The 15,723-nt window shown below is 40.6% G+C and overlaps 1 protein-coding gene across 1 annotated transcript in view; it reads right to left on the bottom strand.

The window, feature by feature from the left end:
- The window catches only part of EXOC2 (exocyst complex component 2), a 316,653-nt gene that overhangs the window by 157,161 nt on the left and 143,769 nt on the right, over positions 1–15,723 (bottom strand). Inside the window, exon 10 of the mRNA XM_077492106.1 lies at positions 14,249–14,367. Coding sequence (XP_077348232.1) covers positions 14,249–14,367 — 119 coding nt within the window. The remainder of the gene's footprint in view (positions 1–14,248; positions 14,368–15,723) is intronic.

Genomic DNA, 15,723 nt, shown 5'->3' with positions numbered 1-15,723 from the left:
GGGTAAGTTCACCTTTACAGAAAATCTGTAAGGTGAACTAAAGCCTCATACACACGATCGGATTTTCTGCAGACAAAACATCAGACTTTTGTCTGAAGGGTGTGTGCCAGGAACTTGTCTTGCATACAAACGGCACACAATTATCGGCCAACAAACACAAACATAGTAACGTACTACTTGGCTTTTTAGCTCTTTGGCGCCATCCTTTGGGCACCTTCTGCTAATGTTGTGTATAGTGAGCATCGATTCCAAGCATGCATGTTTGTACTTTGGACTTTTGTCTGTCAGACTTGTGTACACACGATTGGAAGATCCGACAACAGAACATTGTCCTCGGAAAATGTATAAGCCAGCCACCCAACATTTGTCCCCAGAAAATCCGACGATTGTCCGATGGAGCATACAAATGGTCGGATTTTACACCGACAGTCTGTCAACATACAATTCCTGGAAAATCCAATCATGTGTACGAGGCTTTATACTGCACCCCTTCCCCATCCCCCCTGGTCCCGCTGTACCTAAGGCCAGCGATAACCCTCTAGGAGCCATTGAGTCGCCGCTTTACCGGTCCAGGGATTTGAAATCCCTGCGGCTTTCTTTCTTCTTCTTCCCCACTGACAGGATGGGCTAGTCGGGGTCTGACTGGTCGGTGCCATCCATGTGACGCCACCCACCAATTAGAATGCCTCCTATACATACATTTACGAGGTACGTTTAGGAGATTTAATTTTCTGTAAAGGTGAACTTGACCTTTAAGGAAAAAAAATAATCTGACAAAAAAAAACCCCACAAATAATAATTAAACACCTGCTACCACCACCTGGATCTCGCATGCAGATAATCTGACAAGTCAATATACAAGTTTTAATATGATTTAATTAAAATTTAACATTTCGCCCATTGCTTTTTTTGTTCTTCATATCACGGTTGGGTTACAACACATAAGGGACTTCTGAGGTGCCAATCAAATATCATAAGAAAGTAATAAAAGTTATAAAGTTAATAATTTAAATAACTGAAGGTCAAATAAATTATATGACACATTGATTTTTTTTTTTCATGATTACATCCAACTATTTAAATCACTGCATACAAAGTATACAGTAAAACATACAACCAATATCTGAACTAAGCAACAACTCCATTATTTTTACCTTTAGCTTTTTATAGCATTATTGCTGATTTAGAAAGTAGTATATAGAGACTAGTATACTTTTGCAGTATGCTGTTGTGAATAAGAACAATGTTCACCGATTTTAAATAAAATGTATCAATTTAGCCCTGGAAATCAGTACTCTGTATTAAAAGGAAAAAAACAGGATTCACAATTTTTATCTGCGGAAAAAATGTGGGGAAAATAGTTACAAACAAATGAATTATTTGTAGCATCATGCTCAAATTCCCGCTGTCTGCATTTTCTGCACACATTATTCCTTCTGGGTGTCACCAAAGGTTCATGGCAGTGATCTTTATCTTTTAACATTTACTTGTGCAAAAAAAAAAAAAAAAGACTAAAATCACATGGAATTTCTGTCCGTATTTTCTCCAACCGGCAAAAAATATTGAAGAAATCAGAAGAAAAATAAATCAACGTGAGTGCAAGTTCCAGCAGTTCAGACAGATGTGATCACAGGTGAAGATGTACAAGTGCTTGGTACTGAGCCTTCTCCCAGCCAACAACAGAGAGAGGGAATTCTGATCAGTAGCCTGAGGACTTTCTGTAGCCTGTCAGACTTCCTTACCACCCCTAAACACCTTTGAACATTTTTTCCTGTGCACAGCGGGTCCTTGTCCTGTGCTGCAGTCTGACCACCCACTGTTGCTTATTGACCAAACATGTAGGACTCGGGAGCTGTGCGGATACGACTTGGGTATAGGATTCCTTTTCTATGTAGAGAGAATCATTTGCACACACATTTCACTCTTGCAAGATAAGAAAACAGGGCAGCATAACAAAACTGGCTAAAATTATACTTAAGTCAACAGAAAGAAATGTTATTTGAGTTCCTCTTGGGCATAGAAGCTCTGTCACTGTCAGGCTACAGAAAAAAAAAAATCCTCCAGGCTAAAACATAGAAAAAACATTGCTTTAATTGTGTTAGTGAGCTGAACAGTTTTTTCATGCTTTAACTAAAGGGACAGTGAAATTAATTGGTTCAGGCAATTATAATGCACTTATATTAGGGTTAAGGCTATTGCCACGTACACACGATCAGACTTTCTGGCAGAAAAGGTCAGACGGAATCATTTCATCGGATATTCCGATCGTGTGTGGGCTTCATCTGCCTTTTTTTTTTCAAAAACTCTGACGGACCTAGAAATAGAATATGTTTTAAATCTTTCCAACGGAATCAATTCCTATGGAGAAAACCATTCGTCTGACGGACCAAAAACGACAGAAGGGCAGCTATTGGCTACTGGCTATTGAACTTCCTTTTTCTAGAACTGTTGTACGTCATTGTGTTCTAAACGAACGAATGGTGTGATCGTGTGTAGGCAAGTCTGTTTCAGCGGAACTTCGTCGGAAAGAATGTCAGAGTTTATTCTGCAGGAAAGTTGCGTGTACGTGGCATAGCTCACAGAAAATCTAACCTAGAAAATAAAAATCACCAATTCCAATGTTTTAGAGGAAAAAACTCCTCTCAATGCCATTTTACATCTCTTTTTTTTTTCTTTTATTTACTACTCCCCCCAAGTTTTAAGACCATCTCTGCAACTGAATCGTCACACTGCAACTTTCCTTATTCACCTGTCAAAATGACTAGGACTTATAGCAAAAACCAAAATACCTGTTTCAGCCACATACTTTTTCGGGGGCAGTAACCCTAACCTCGTTAGCATCATGCAAATATATTATGCAAAATTAGAATAGCTGAATAGCGGTTTCTCAGACAGGTATTTACCTTTGTGACACTCATGCCATCTGGCCTGAGAAGCTTCTAAACTGGCATCAAACTAGATTTTACTGTGTGAACTGGCCACATAGAAAACAACTGTTTTCTATATTCCCCAGCAGTGACCTGCATTGATCCAGTGCTGAAAACGTAGATCAACAAGCCTGAGTGAAGAGGAAACCTGTATGATTTTCTGAACCGCAGCAAAGAAAATTCAGGTTTTCATCCCTGCCAGGCACAAAAAGTACGTTTGTTTTTAAACTAGATGGACAGAATGACCAATCCTTTTGGCAGGTAAAACAGCTCTTGTATACCGTATGTATTTCCTCTGTTTCTAGCTCCTTACCCGGAGTTCAGCTTTAAATATCTCAGACATACTGAAGTTCCCAACAGCCTCTCTTCAGAAACAACTCTTCCCTCTGCCCCATGTTCCTTTTCAATTGCCCCACATTTTTGATCTGATGTGTAGACCTCTATAAATAAAATTTAACTAGAAGTGCTCTAGTACAGTGAGCTTTTTCACTTAAAAAATGCCATAAGTCATTTTCAAATGTCAGTACAATGGTGAAAATATGGTCTGTAGATTTAATACATTTTTGTGCATTCATTTTTAATGTGTGGGTATCCCGGGATAGTAGTAGTGGTAGTGTAGTGTAGTGGTGTCACCCCCTTTGTCTATATTCTTTGTGCTAATAAGTGTTCCTTTTTCCATATCAATAAGTTGGAAAATACACTCCCAGGGACACAAGGAACTGGACACAAAAGAGAATCTTAAGTCCCCACCCCCCAAAAAAGTCAGTAGCTACAAATCCTGTAGCTACTGACTTAACAAAGGGACACTTACCTGTCCAGGGATCCAGCTCTGTCCTCGTTCGGCCAGTTCTTTGCTTGTCTTTGGGTCCCTGACATGTTTACTAAGGGAAGGTGGCTTGGGAATGGTCCCACAGCTTCCTGGGACAAGTTCCAGAAAACTGCAGGCGTGGGGGGGTGGGATGGATTTCTGCTTGGATAACCTAGGCAATCCAAGTGGAAGTGGAAGCGAGTACCTTTCAAAAGATACTCCACTCCCCCACACACACAAAAAGTGTCCAAAAGTGGAACTACCACTCACATGACAGCGATCACTGCTCCCGATGACAGGGAGCAATGATCTCTGTCATGTCACTAGGCAGAACGGGGAAATTCCTTGTTTGTATCTCTCATTCTTCTGCTTCGTGACACGATTGCGGGCACCCAGCGGACATCGAGTCCGCAGGACACGTGGTCAAGGAGCATGCGGCAGGCGAATGCGTGCGCCCACAATGCTGCATACCTGTATGCCCATTTGCCCAGCTGTGTCATTGTGCTGACGTATAACGTCGTGCGCTGGTCGGCATGTGGTTAACAGGTGGCACCCGCTGGACTAATGTAAGTATGCAAAAAAGATCATATATAAAAGTTCTGCTTTAAAGCAAGTTTGTGCTATCAGCTAACACCCTCTTCTGTGAATCTAAAACAAATCAAAATTCCTCGAATACTGTATCTACTTCCAGCATCTGCAATTACACTGCATTATACTAGCAAATCCCGCAGAAAGCAGTCTATATTAAATTCTATAAAATAAAGTTTCATAAAAAAAGACTGCAAAATATAAATGAAATCAAAGACCAATAAAAATTTCCAATATCAGAGAACATTTTACATTTTCACTTATTAAAAACAATAAAATTCTACATATAAAAAAAACATATATTTAAATAATTGATGAACATATGAATGTACTGGCAGTATGCCCTCCACACAATTACATTTTAATTTGCATCCTCTTCTTAAGGGTACACCTTTAAGAGAATATTTTCAATAGGCTAAACCTGAGGGATGTGGTTTAGACTTGAAATGTCTCCCAGCTGGAAAAAAAGCCTTCCTGCAGCTGTACAGTAAGTAAAGGAAAATGAAAGAGAAACAGCTGCAAAAGGTCCCTTTAATATCAGATTAACTGCTGGTAACTAATCTAATAGAGACTTGTTCATGGAAATGTGAATGAAACTAAGGCCTAGCAGCCAATTCCATTCCATTACTTGGGGTCTGAATAACAACAATATTGGCAGATGGATCTGCAGATTAGGCTTACTGATAGAAAAGGAAATAGTCTTGCTCTTGGCAACAGAAGCTTTCAGTTTGTAACATTCACTCAAATTTGACAGCTACATTGGTACTACTGTAAACAGCCCTGTTTTATTCTTGTAAAAAAAAAGGGTTTCCTTGAAAATGGCGTTTTTAAGCCCTCATATCGCCTTGGAATAGCGAGTACATTTCAATAATAAATTTTAATTGCATTAGGTTAGTATTATGTGAAAGTGTATTCTACAATAAAAGTGCCCAGGGAATGAAACAAAAATTTCCCCAGCACACCATGGACCTTTGAATTTTTTTTTTTTTTTTTTTTAAATATGATCACATCACAAAAATAAACTGCAAAATTTGGGGGCCATGCAGGACACCTTTTTCAGGCATGTGACGAGCATGACATGTCTGAAGGGGTCTTGCACTTGTATTTCTGTGACGGGATCACATGAATAAACATTTGGACATTATTTTAAAGATCCGCGGTGTGCTGGTGATATATACTTCGGCTTGCCAGTTTCAGTTTCAAGCTGACAATTGCTACAGTACCCTCTTACCTCTTGCAATTACTAGGAACGTGTGTGATTGGAATGTTATATACCGGCAATGAAACAAGGTGAACAAGACCATATTACAAAGTTCTACACCACTGATGGCAAACTTTGGCACCCCAGATGTTTTGGAGCTACATTTTCCATGATGCTCATGCACGCCGCAGTGTAGTTGAGCATCATGGGAAATATAGTTGTAAAACATCTGGGGGGCCAAGGTTCGCCATCACTGCTCTACACCATAAGAATTGACAACAACCCAAAGACATGTGACTATCAATTATCTTTGATGAAGTTTCCAGCAGGTGCTCCCCTCTAATACATTATAACCCTGGGGTGCCAATTCAAAACAAATTTAATGGATTCAGCAGTTCATGTTTGCAATGTTTGATATGTACTATAAATCCGCTGATGCAGAAGAAAAATGTAAAATCAGCAGGTCAATAGCAACCGAGGATGACGAGTCTTATCACCAGCTTCATCAATCTGTTAGGCTGAGAGGTTGCTAAAAATTCTGAACTGTTTTCAGACTGCTGGACTGTTGCAAATCCTGCTGGCGGATGTCGGTAGGGGGTTAAACATGGAGCCTTTTCCTGGCAGGAAAGAAGCCGAGACCTTGGTCTACTTTTAGTTCTGGTTTAAAAGGTGAATATTGCACAGTAACGGCAAATATTCCTTTCTTTCTTTAGAGATACACTACTACAAGCAGAGGCAAATTCACACCATTTTTTAAATGTTAAGTAAACCACATAGTTATGCAAATATAGTTACAGAAAACAAATGAAACCCTTCATTTAAAACAAAAAAAGGTAGTAAGAATTGCTCACAAATTGATATTTCTCGATTGTCCAGAAAACTAAATATTCTTAAAGAAAATCTGTTATAGACCTGGACAATTCAAACAGCATATAATGAAAAATGTATGTAAGCAAACGCTATATTCAGTTAAAACCACATATCAAAACCATAAATTAGACCCAGAGATACAGTATAAGAGTACACAGCCACAAATATATATAGGACTCTATTTTCCTGTAAGAGTTGAGCCATGGTTTCACCCCCTATTCAGGCCTCACTTTTTTTTTTACAGAAAAAAATTAACAAATGTATACTTTTAGGCCTCATTCACATGGTCAATAGGGTCGTGGTGCTGCAAATATCAGCATAAATCTGCAGTGGGGATCACGATGTGTGTGCTCACCAACAAATAGGAAGACTGTACAAATCAATGACACCCTAACAAGCCTAGTGGGTACCTGTGGGTGTTCACATGTAATCAGACATCAAGTGTTTACATGCCATAAGGGTACAGATGCATGCAGGGCCACTTATCTGTTCCTAATCACATGTAGTTATATTAACCTCCCTGGCGGTATGATGATTTCAGGTTTTTAATGCTCAAAGCGGTACAATGTTTTGCATGGAAATTTGGTGTTTTATATTGTAGGCCTGTAATTCTTAGGAATAACACACTTAAAATCTGTTCAAACAAGAGTCTAGTAAACATCCCAGGTATGATGAAGTGTGAAACATGAAATCATAAATTATAATATAATAACTATAAATAATTAGAATAAATAAAAATAAATATTATTCAATAATGTAATCAAATAAAAAACTCAGTTGTAGAATTGTAGCTGTCATTACTTTCAGTATTTGATGACGGATCTCCCCATAAATCACTATCGCTCAAATCTGCAAGTGATTCTAATTTACTATCGCTGTTTTCTAGTTGGTCTAAAACCGCTTTTGATGTTGTCATGGACAATCACCAGTTTCCAGGCAGAAAGAACAGTATTTATAATATAAAACTGCATGCAGGGCACTGGACAAAGCATTAGAGACAAAAGGGATGTGAAATAATTTGATACAGTAATGTAATCTGTAAGATTACAGTGTACTGTATGTGTATTGTGTTTTTAACTTTTCGAATTTCGTGCCAGGCTCCGTCCCCGTGCGTCAAAACACTTGCAGGGAATAGAGCACGGCACTGTGATAGGTCCAGTGGAGGACACGGCTCGCACACACATCAGGGAGACATTGCAGGATCCTGGGGACAAGGTAACTTTGTCTGAATCCTGCATTTGCGATCCCCGAGTGTGGCTCGGGTTACCGCATTTGGTACTGAAAATTCACCCTGAGCCACACTCGGGTATAGCACCTTAGTTCCAAATACAAAGTTACATAAAGAACACTGCCTATATAAAAGAGGTAGGCAATCTTTGAGATCTACCGGAACAACATGAAAGAGATCAAAGGTCACCTTCTGTGCTTTTATTTTTATTTTTTTTAAAGAAATTTAATAGAGCAGAGGTTGGTGTCAGAATGGTATCAGTCAGAGCAGTGGATGGTGTCATTAGAAGAGGATGGTGTCCTTAGGGCAGAGGTTGGTGTCAGGGCGGTGTCAGTCAGCAGAGCATCGTATGGTGTCAGTAGGGCAGAGGTTGGTGTCAGGGCAGTGCCAGTCAGCAGAGCATCGGATGGTGTCAGTAGGGCAGAGGTTGGTGTCAGACAGCAGAGTATCGGATGGTGTCAGTAGGGCAGAGGTTGGTGTCAGTAGGGCAGTGGATGATGTCATTAGTTATTTATTTTTATTTATTTTTTTCTTCAATTTTTTATTATTTCTTACAATTTTTAACAGCCCTGTTGAGGCCTCTGGTGAAATATCAGAGGTCTAAATAGATCCCTGATGTTGCACTTTTATAGACAAAGAAAGCAGATTGAGCACACAGTCCTCAACCTCAATCTCCACAACCTCACTTCCAAGTGCACTTTACACTTGTAGTTTGAACTTGTAGTGCAAAGTGTTGGTGTGAACAGATCCTATATAAAGCAATGATTTTTTGTCTTGCCATTTGCATTGGGCAACAAACAACCCAAAGGAGCTGGTGTGAACAAGTACTGTTTGTAGAGACAGATAACTTGGTAGGGTGCACTAGGATCAGAATATATGAACTCATATCCAATTTTCTTTCCAAAATGTGTGCTTTTGTAATCAATGAACTTTCAACGAGGCTTTTGTAAATATTTTATTATATTATTTCATTTGACAACACTGAAGTAATTACAGTTTGCTGCAATGTAAAGTAGTGAGTGTACAGCTTGTATAACAGTGTAAATTTGCTGTCCCCTCAAAATAACTCAACACTCAACATTACTGTCTAAACCGCTGGCAACAAAAGTGAGTACACCCATAAGTGAAAATGTCCAAATTGGGCCCAATTAGCCATTTTCCCTCCCTGGTGTCATGTGACTTGTTAGTGTTACAAGGTCTGTGTTACAAGGTCTCAGGTGTGAATGAGGAGCATGGTGTTATTGCTCTCACTCTCTCATACTGGTCACTGGAAGTTCAACATGGCATCTCATGGCAAAGAACCCTCTGAAGATCTGAAAAAAAGAATTGTTGTTCTACATAAAGGTGGCCTAGGCTACAAGAAGATTGCCAAGACCCTGAAACTGAGCTGCAGCACGGTGGCCAAGACCATACAGCGGTTTAACAGGACAGGTTCCACTTAGAACACTCCTCATCATGATCGACCAAAGAAGTTGAGTGCACGTGCTCAGTGCCCTATCCAGGGGTTGTCTTTGGAAAATAGACATATGAGTGCTGCCAGCATTGCTGCAGAGGTTGAAGGGGTGCGGGGTCAGCCCGTCAGTGCTTAGACTATACGCCACACACTGCATCAAATTGGTCTGCGTGGCTGTTGTCCCAAAAGGAAGCCTCTTCTAAAGATGATGCACAAGAAAACCCGCAAACAGTTTGCTGAAGACGAGCAGGTTAAGGACATGGATTACCGGAACCATGTCTTGTGGTCTGATGAGACCAAGATAAACTTATTTGGTTCAGATGGTGTCAAGAGTGTGTGCAGCAACCAGGTGAGCAGTACAAAGACAAGCTTGCCTACAGTCAATCATGGTGGTGGGAGTGTCATGCTCTGGGGCTGCATGAGTGTTGCTGGCACTGGGGAGCTACAGTTCATTGAGGGAACCATGAATGCCAACATGTACTGTGACATACTGAAGCAGAGCATGATCCCCTCCCTTCGGAGACTGGGCCACAGGGCAGTATTCCAACATGATATTGACCCCAAACACACCTCCAAGATGATCACTGCCTTGCTAAAGAAGTTGAGGGTAAAGGTTATGACCTGGCCAAGCATGCCTCCAGACCTAAACCCTACTGAGCATCTGTGGGGCATCCTCAAATGTAAGGTGGAGGAGCACAAAGTCTCCAACATTCACCAGCTCCGTGATGTCGTCATGAAGGAGTGGAAGAGGACCCCAGTGGCAACCTGTGAAGCTCTGGTGAACTCCATGACCAAGAGGCTTAAGGCAGTGCTGGAAAATAATGGTGGCCACACAAAATATTGACACTCTGGGCCCAATTTGGACATTTTTTATTAGGAGTGTACTTACTTTTGTTGCCAGCGGTTTAGACATTAATGGCTGTGTGTTGAGTTATTTTGAGGGGACAGCAAATTTACACTGTTATACAAGCTGTACACACACTACTTTACATTGTAGCAATTTGCAAAGTGTAATTTCTTCAGTGTTGTCACATGAAAAGATATTTTAAAATATTTAGAAAAATGTGAGGAGTGTACTCACTTCTGTGAGATACTGTATATGCTTGCGCCATTACTCGAAGTTCAACCATATATGTAAAAAAAAAAACAAAAAAAAAACAAAAAAAAAACAAAAAAAAAAACAAACAATCAGTACAATCAAATTGCCCATTAAATGCAGTTCTCTAATCTATGAGACTACAACCACTGACACTGTATATAGCAATGACTTAACAAGGGACAAGCTCATTTAGAAGTTTTGTATGCCAAAACTACAGCATCTTGACAGACCTAGACTGGCCCAGGGCAGGTGAAGTACTCTGATGCTTATGTAGTGTTTTGTGGGTTAAAATGGTGGCATTTACAGAAAATGTTACTGCATGTAAGCAAGCCCTTGCCTTACTTGCTAGGTAGTTGGGTAGGCACAAGTAGGTTAAGGCTTAAAGAAAAAGAAGGCAAACCAGAGTGCTTGAAGCAAATTATGCTTTCAGCTAACTTAGTATAATGTATAACACCTTGAAAGCCTGAAATTTCAGACTTTGTATTCTCCACATTTACAAAAATGTAACAGGAAAACAAACAAAGCAATGAAACAGATTCCTTATTTTAATCAAACGGCCAAAAGACTCTCCTTTAAATAATTACACTTTAAGTGGTTTCTTTCCCCAAGTTAGCTTGAGCCTGCAACTATCATCCTGATTGTACTTTTGTTTGTTTGAACAGACTGACTTCTAAACTCTTGTAGTCTTTGTTCTCCTTCCCAGACCACCATAGGTTTTTCTGTAATTTGGGGAATTTCACCCGACCCATGGACACACACAGACTGTACGAAATGGCACAGTTCTTTTTCTGCATTGCACAGAGCCAAGCAATGTCTGGGATTATTACTGTTGTGCTCTAACCTCTGCTATCCATCACTGCACTGTCCAATATAAGTAAGAGGACAGAGATAAGGGATGCTTGAGGGAATGGTGTGCCCATTTCTTCAACATGAGTCCTAACACAGGCTCCACAGCAGTACATGTCAGGACAAGATGACAGCAAAGATTTACTAGATATACAGCAGGTTACCATGCCCTAACTTGTCTCATGACTTGTGATCTGACATCAGACATCTCTGTCATAAAACGGAGTATTGCAACAGTTGTAAGTAAAACAATTTGCCTTTTTCTACTTTTTACTCAATCCTGTAGGTATAATATTTCTAGACATATATGAAATACAAAGATTTCTGGAGTTAGTTAACAAGCATTGATTAATCAAGTGTTGACACGATTTTTAACAATTTACAATACAAATCAAAGCTCAGAATGATCTTAGTTATAGTCCCATTACACCGGAATTCATAAAACAAATGTGAAACCTAAAGTATGTGGACTGGAACAAAAAATAGGCCCGGATAGTTCAGGCTGGCAGCCTATTTTTATCATATAAAATCCTATTTACCCCTCCCTCCCTGTACAAATGTAACGATGCATCCCTTTATCCCCTCCCTCTTCTATTCTCCTTTACCTTCATCCTTGCCACGCTCCTCTCTGAATCATTCTCGTTCCCTTCTTGCCACCATTTCCCTCTCATCACCATCAATCTTTTCTATCAATGCCTACTCTATCTCTCTATGATCGTTCTCCTCCACATCCCTCTATACTTTCTCTCCTTTACTCTTCTGTCTTCTCTTAAAGTCCACTGCGAATTTCCTCCATACACAGCTCTCAGACTATATATCACGGCTCAATGCCGGGGTGGGAGATTTTCATCCTTTCGGGCTCCTCCTCGTCTTCTCTCATAGGGCACATTAGAGTCAAAAAGGAGTGTAGGAGAAGTTTCCCTAGCTCGGTTTGACTAGCATAAAGGGCAATAAGGGATGATGTGGGAGCTGGTAATTAAAGCAGGGCAGCGCTAGGATGCCTGATGCTAGCAACGCTGGTGCCCTTTCATCCACATTACACCAGCTGCGTCTGGAGCATGTGCCCTCTTTGCCCACTCCTTATCCTGGCTCTGGTTGGGCCCTATGGCCAGTCAGGGCCTAGTATGTGTAATCATGCATATGTTTTCAGAAAGACTTGCTACTTTCTATATCACTTCCCTCTACTGATGTTCCTGCTCCTTACCTTTGTAAGATTGAGAAGTCATCAGGTAAATACTGGCAGAAAAAATGTAGGGAGGATTAAAAGGGATGAATGGAAAAGTAAGCTGGGCAGGTAGTGGAGAATAAATATATAGGAAAGAAGGCAGAGAATGGAAATTAGGAATAGAGAGCACAAGGGATAAATCAAGTGGGGGGGGGGTGAGGAAATAAAACAGGGATGCAGTGGATAGGACTGAAGATGAAGTTATGTAGGAGACAGTAAGGAATGATATCAGGTGCAGGGAACAATGAAGTTGTACGAGAGTTCTTCAAAAAGTTTCCACACTTTAACTCTTTATTAAGAATTTCAAAAACAAATGACATCACTTTTCTACATAGTCATAACTCCTAGACATGAGCAATTTCTAATTCTCCTGTCCTCAACGTTTCCAATGAAAATATAAAAGTGCAGAAACTTTTTGAAGTCTCTTATATATGCACTGTGCAGACGAGAACAGTGGTACAGGCACAGAAGGGAGTCGAGTAGGAGTGCAGGAGCATGAATAAGACAATATTGGAGCTGACAGCATCAAGGACAAAAAAGAAGTTAGCCCTTGTACACACGGTCAGACTTTCCAATGGAAAATGTCCGATCGGACCGCGTTGTCGGATAACCCGACCGTGTGTGGGCTTCATCTGACTTTTTCCGTCGGAATGTCTGACCAACAAAGTTTTTTAGGCATTCTATACACATAGATTTCCCAAATTAGAATGAGGGAGATGGATTAGAACACCTATCCAGTTTTATCACGGTCTGTGACCCCATTAATGACATTCTCTCTCGATTTTTCCTATTTACCATTTTCACTGAAAGTGAAAGTAAAAGAAAATCCCAAATTTTGGGTTGTCCCTAGAAAAGAGGACACATCTTCCAAAGGGGACACTAGTTCTGGTGACCTAGATTCTCTTAATTTTCAGGAATTTCCTCTTACTTCCAGTTTTGTCTATTGGCCAAAAAGTGAAGTTAAATCTCCCAATGGAACAAAAATTACAAAAATAAACCTTACAGGGGCTATAACTCATCCTTACTAAAGTGAAAAAAGTTATGCCTATAGCTCTACTTTAATATTTAAGCGTTATACTTTGCCATCTAATTTTTGGCATTTCTCATATTTCCTAGGCATGCTATAGAATGCAGAACTTAAAGTGGTTGTAAACTCTTACAATCAACTTTGACCTACAGGTAAGCCTAGATTAAGGCTTACCTGTAGGTCCAAGAAATATCTCCTAAACCTACACGGTTAAGGAGATATTTGCCGAAAGACAGGCACCGCTGTCTATGGCGCACTGAGTGCACCGTGTTCAACGGCGATATGCAGCGAGTGCCTGCTCCCGTGTGCATGCTCGGGAGTGACGTCATCGCAGCTTCGCCAAATGACAGCGGCGGAGCAGCGAGACCCACCGAGAAGATGGATGCGCCAGACTACAGGGGACAGCGATGCATAGTAGTCCATTATGCTTTACCTTTGCAGGGAATCAAAGAGAAGGTAAACCCATCAGGGTTTACTTGCTCTTTAACACATTGCTGGTAACAATTACATACACATTTAGCTGTGTGTGTCCTCCACAATAAGGCTCATCACACAGATTGGAGAGGGAGTTGTTATTTTTAATGCATAGGTGAACCTAGGGGCACATTTTAAAAAGGTGTCAACCACATAAGATACAGTATTTTTAAAATTTTAGGTAGAGTTTGGTAGGCCAAGTCATTCTCTGGCTTTTTACTTCTCTTAGGCATTCAAGTGGTAATGTTTTGCTCTGTTTCTGCCCAACTTGGAGTTTTGGTGTTCCCACTCCTCTTGTTCCTTTCTCCATAATATAAAACAAATTAAGTTTGAACGCCATGTTATGGTCTCATAAGCACAGTTCTGTAAACTAAAAAGGAAACATTTCACAACCAAAGTACCTAATTTCGCCATCTTTCAAAAATGGACATAATAGTTTTTGGTCGGCATACCATAAAACAGGTGTCTTTTTACATTCAATGGGTTTTATATCTATACCTACCTTTTACTTCTTTCACATAACCATCTTTACAATTGTGCATAAGCTGAACAATCCATTTGTGCTGTGCGCCAATACACTGCCAAGCTGGGTCACCCGGAGCATGGAGTTCAGACAGATATCTGCAAAAAACAGAATGAGGGATCAAAGGTTAACACGTCTTACTGTCTTGGGTCATTTTATCCAAGCCCAAAACAAGAATGTAATACTGCAGTTTACCAGCTCTTGAATGTGGGGGCTGACAGTTTTCGGTTACTTTGATTGGCTGGCTTGGGACGTAACTCCCATGCATGCGCAAGAGTTCAGTCTTCCTGGTACACAGGTAGAGTGCTGGAATGTATACTGAGCTGTGCATCCAAAGCTCAGAGTACGTTCTGAAGAAGACTGCAAACAGGCAGGAAAGTTTATGTTATTGCAGATGAGACAAACAGCCTGCCCATTCCACTTTTAGGTGGAACTCCGCTTTAAGTTCTTGCTCACTGGTGCTTTATCTGATAGAAAAGCAAATGTACAACAAGTATTTGCAAAGCTATCTGCAAACTTAAAACAGACTTGTTGAAGCCTTTGGGGCTGCAAAGACAGGCACTGGCCAAGGTGGCCATCCAGGGCCATACCCCACCCAGATCAGCATATTTCTGCAATGGGACAGATGTTTTCTATGAGCTGCTCTATTTGTACAAATCAATGATAAGCTGAGGGGCTCCACATTGGTTTGCATGTATTCGCACATTCAATGATTACCTTCAGTTAGGGCCAGATAAGTGGCCCTAAGCGGCCCTTTATTTTATTTCAGGTATGTATTTAGCGCCATCAATTTACGCAGCGCTTTTACATAAACATTGTATATTCACATCAGTCCCTACCCTCAAGGAGCTTACAACCCAAGGTCCTCAACTCACATTCATACATATACTAGGGCCAATTTTAGACAGGATCCGATTAATCTACCAGCATGTCTTTAGAGTGTGGGAGGAAACTGGAGTACCCGGAGGAAACCCACGCAGGCACAGGGAGAACATGCAAACTCCAGGCAGATGGTGTCGTGGTTGGGATCTTAGGATGCATATTGTCCATGTACAAGGCCCCTCATCTGTTCTTAACCACATGTAGTTGCTCCTTGTGAGATTATATACAAACAGACAGTCAGTCTGTCATCGATTTGTACAGGCTTTCTTACTGCAAATCATCTAAAAAAATCCTTCTGTACTCCCTAGACAAATATGTTTATCTGAGCAAGGTAGGGCCCTGGATGACGTGTGAGGCATAAAGCCCCATTCGGCTCCACTATGGGAATGTGAGTGCTGACTGTCACTTTAACCACTTTAGCCCTGGACCAATTTTCAGCCTAAGGACCAGAGGTCTTTTTACAATTTTGCACTGCACTGTTTTAACTGGTAATTGTGCGGTTATGCAATGTTGTACCCAAACGAAATTTGCATCCTTTTCTTCCCACAAATAGAGCTTTCTTTTGATGGTAT

This window comes from Lithobates pipiens, unplaced genomic scaffold, assembly GCF_037356315.1.
Source record: "Lithobates pipiens isolate NorthernLeopardFrog02 unplaced genomic scaffold, aLitPip1_a1.2 Scaffold_19, whole genome shotgun sequence".
NCBI classification, from domain to species: Eukaryota; Metazoa; Chordata; class Amphibia; order Anura; family Ranidae; genus Lithobates; species Lithobates pipiens.
Note: the sequence above shows the minus strand (reverse complement) of the source record. Positions and strands in the feature narration are given on the sequence as shown.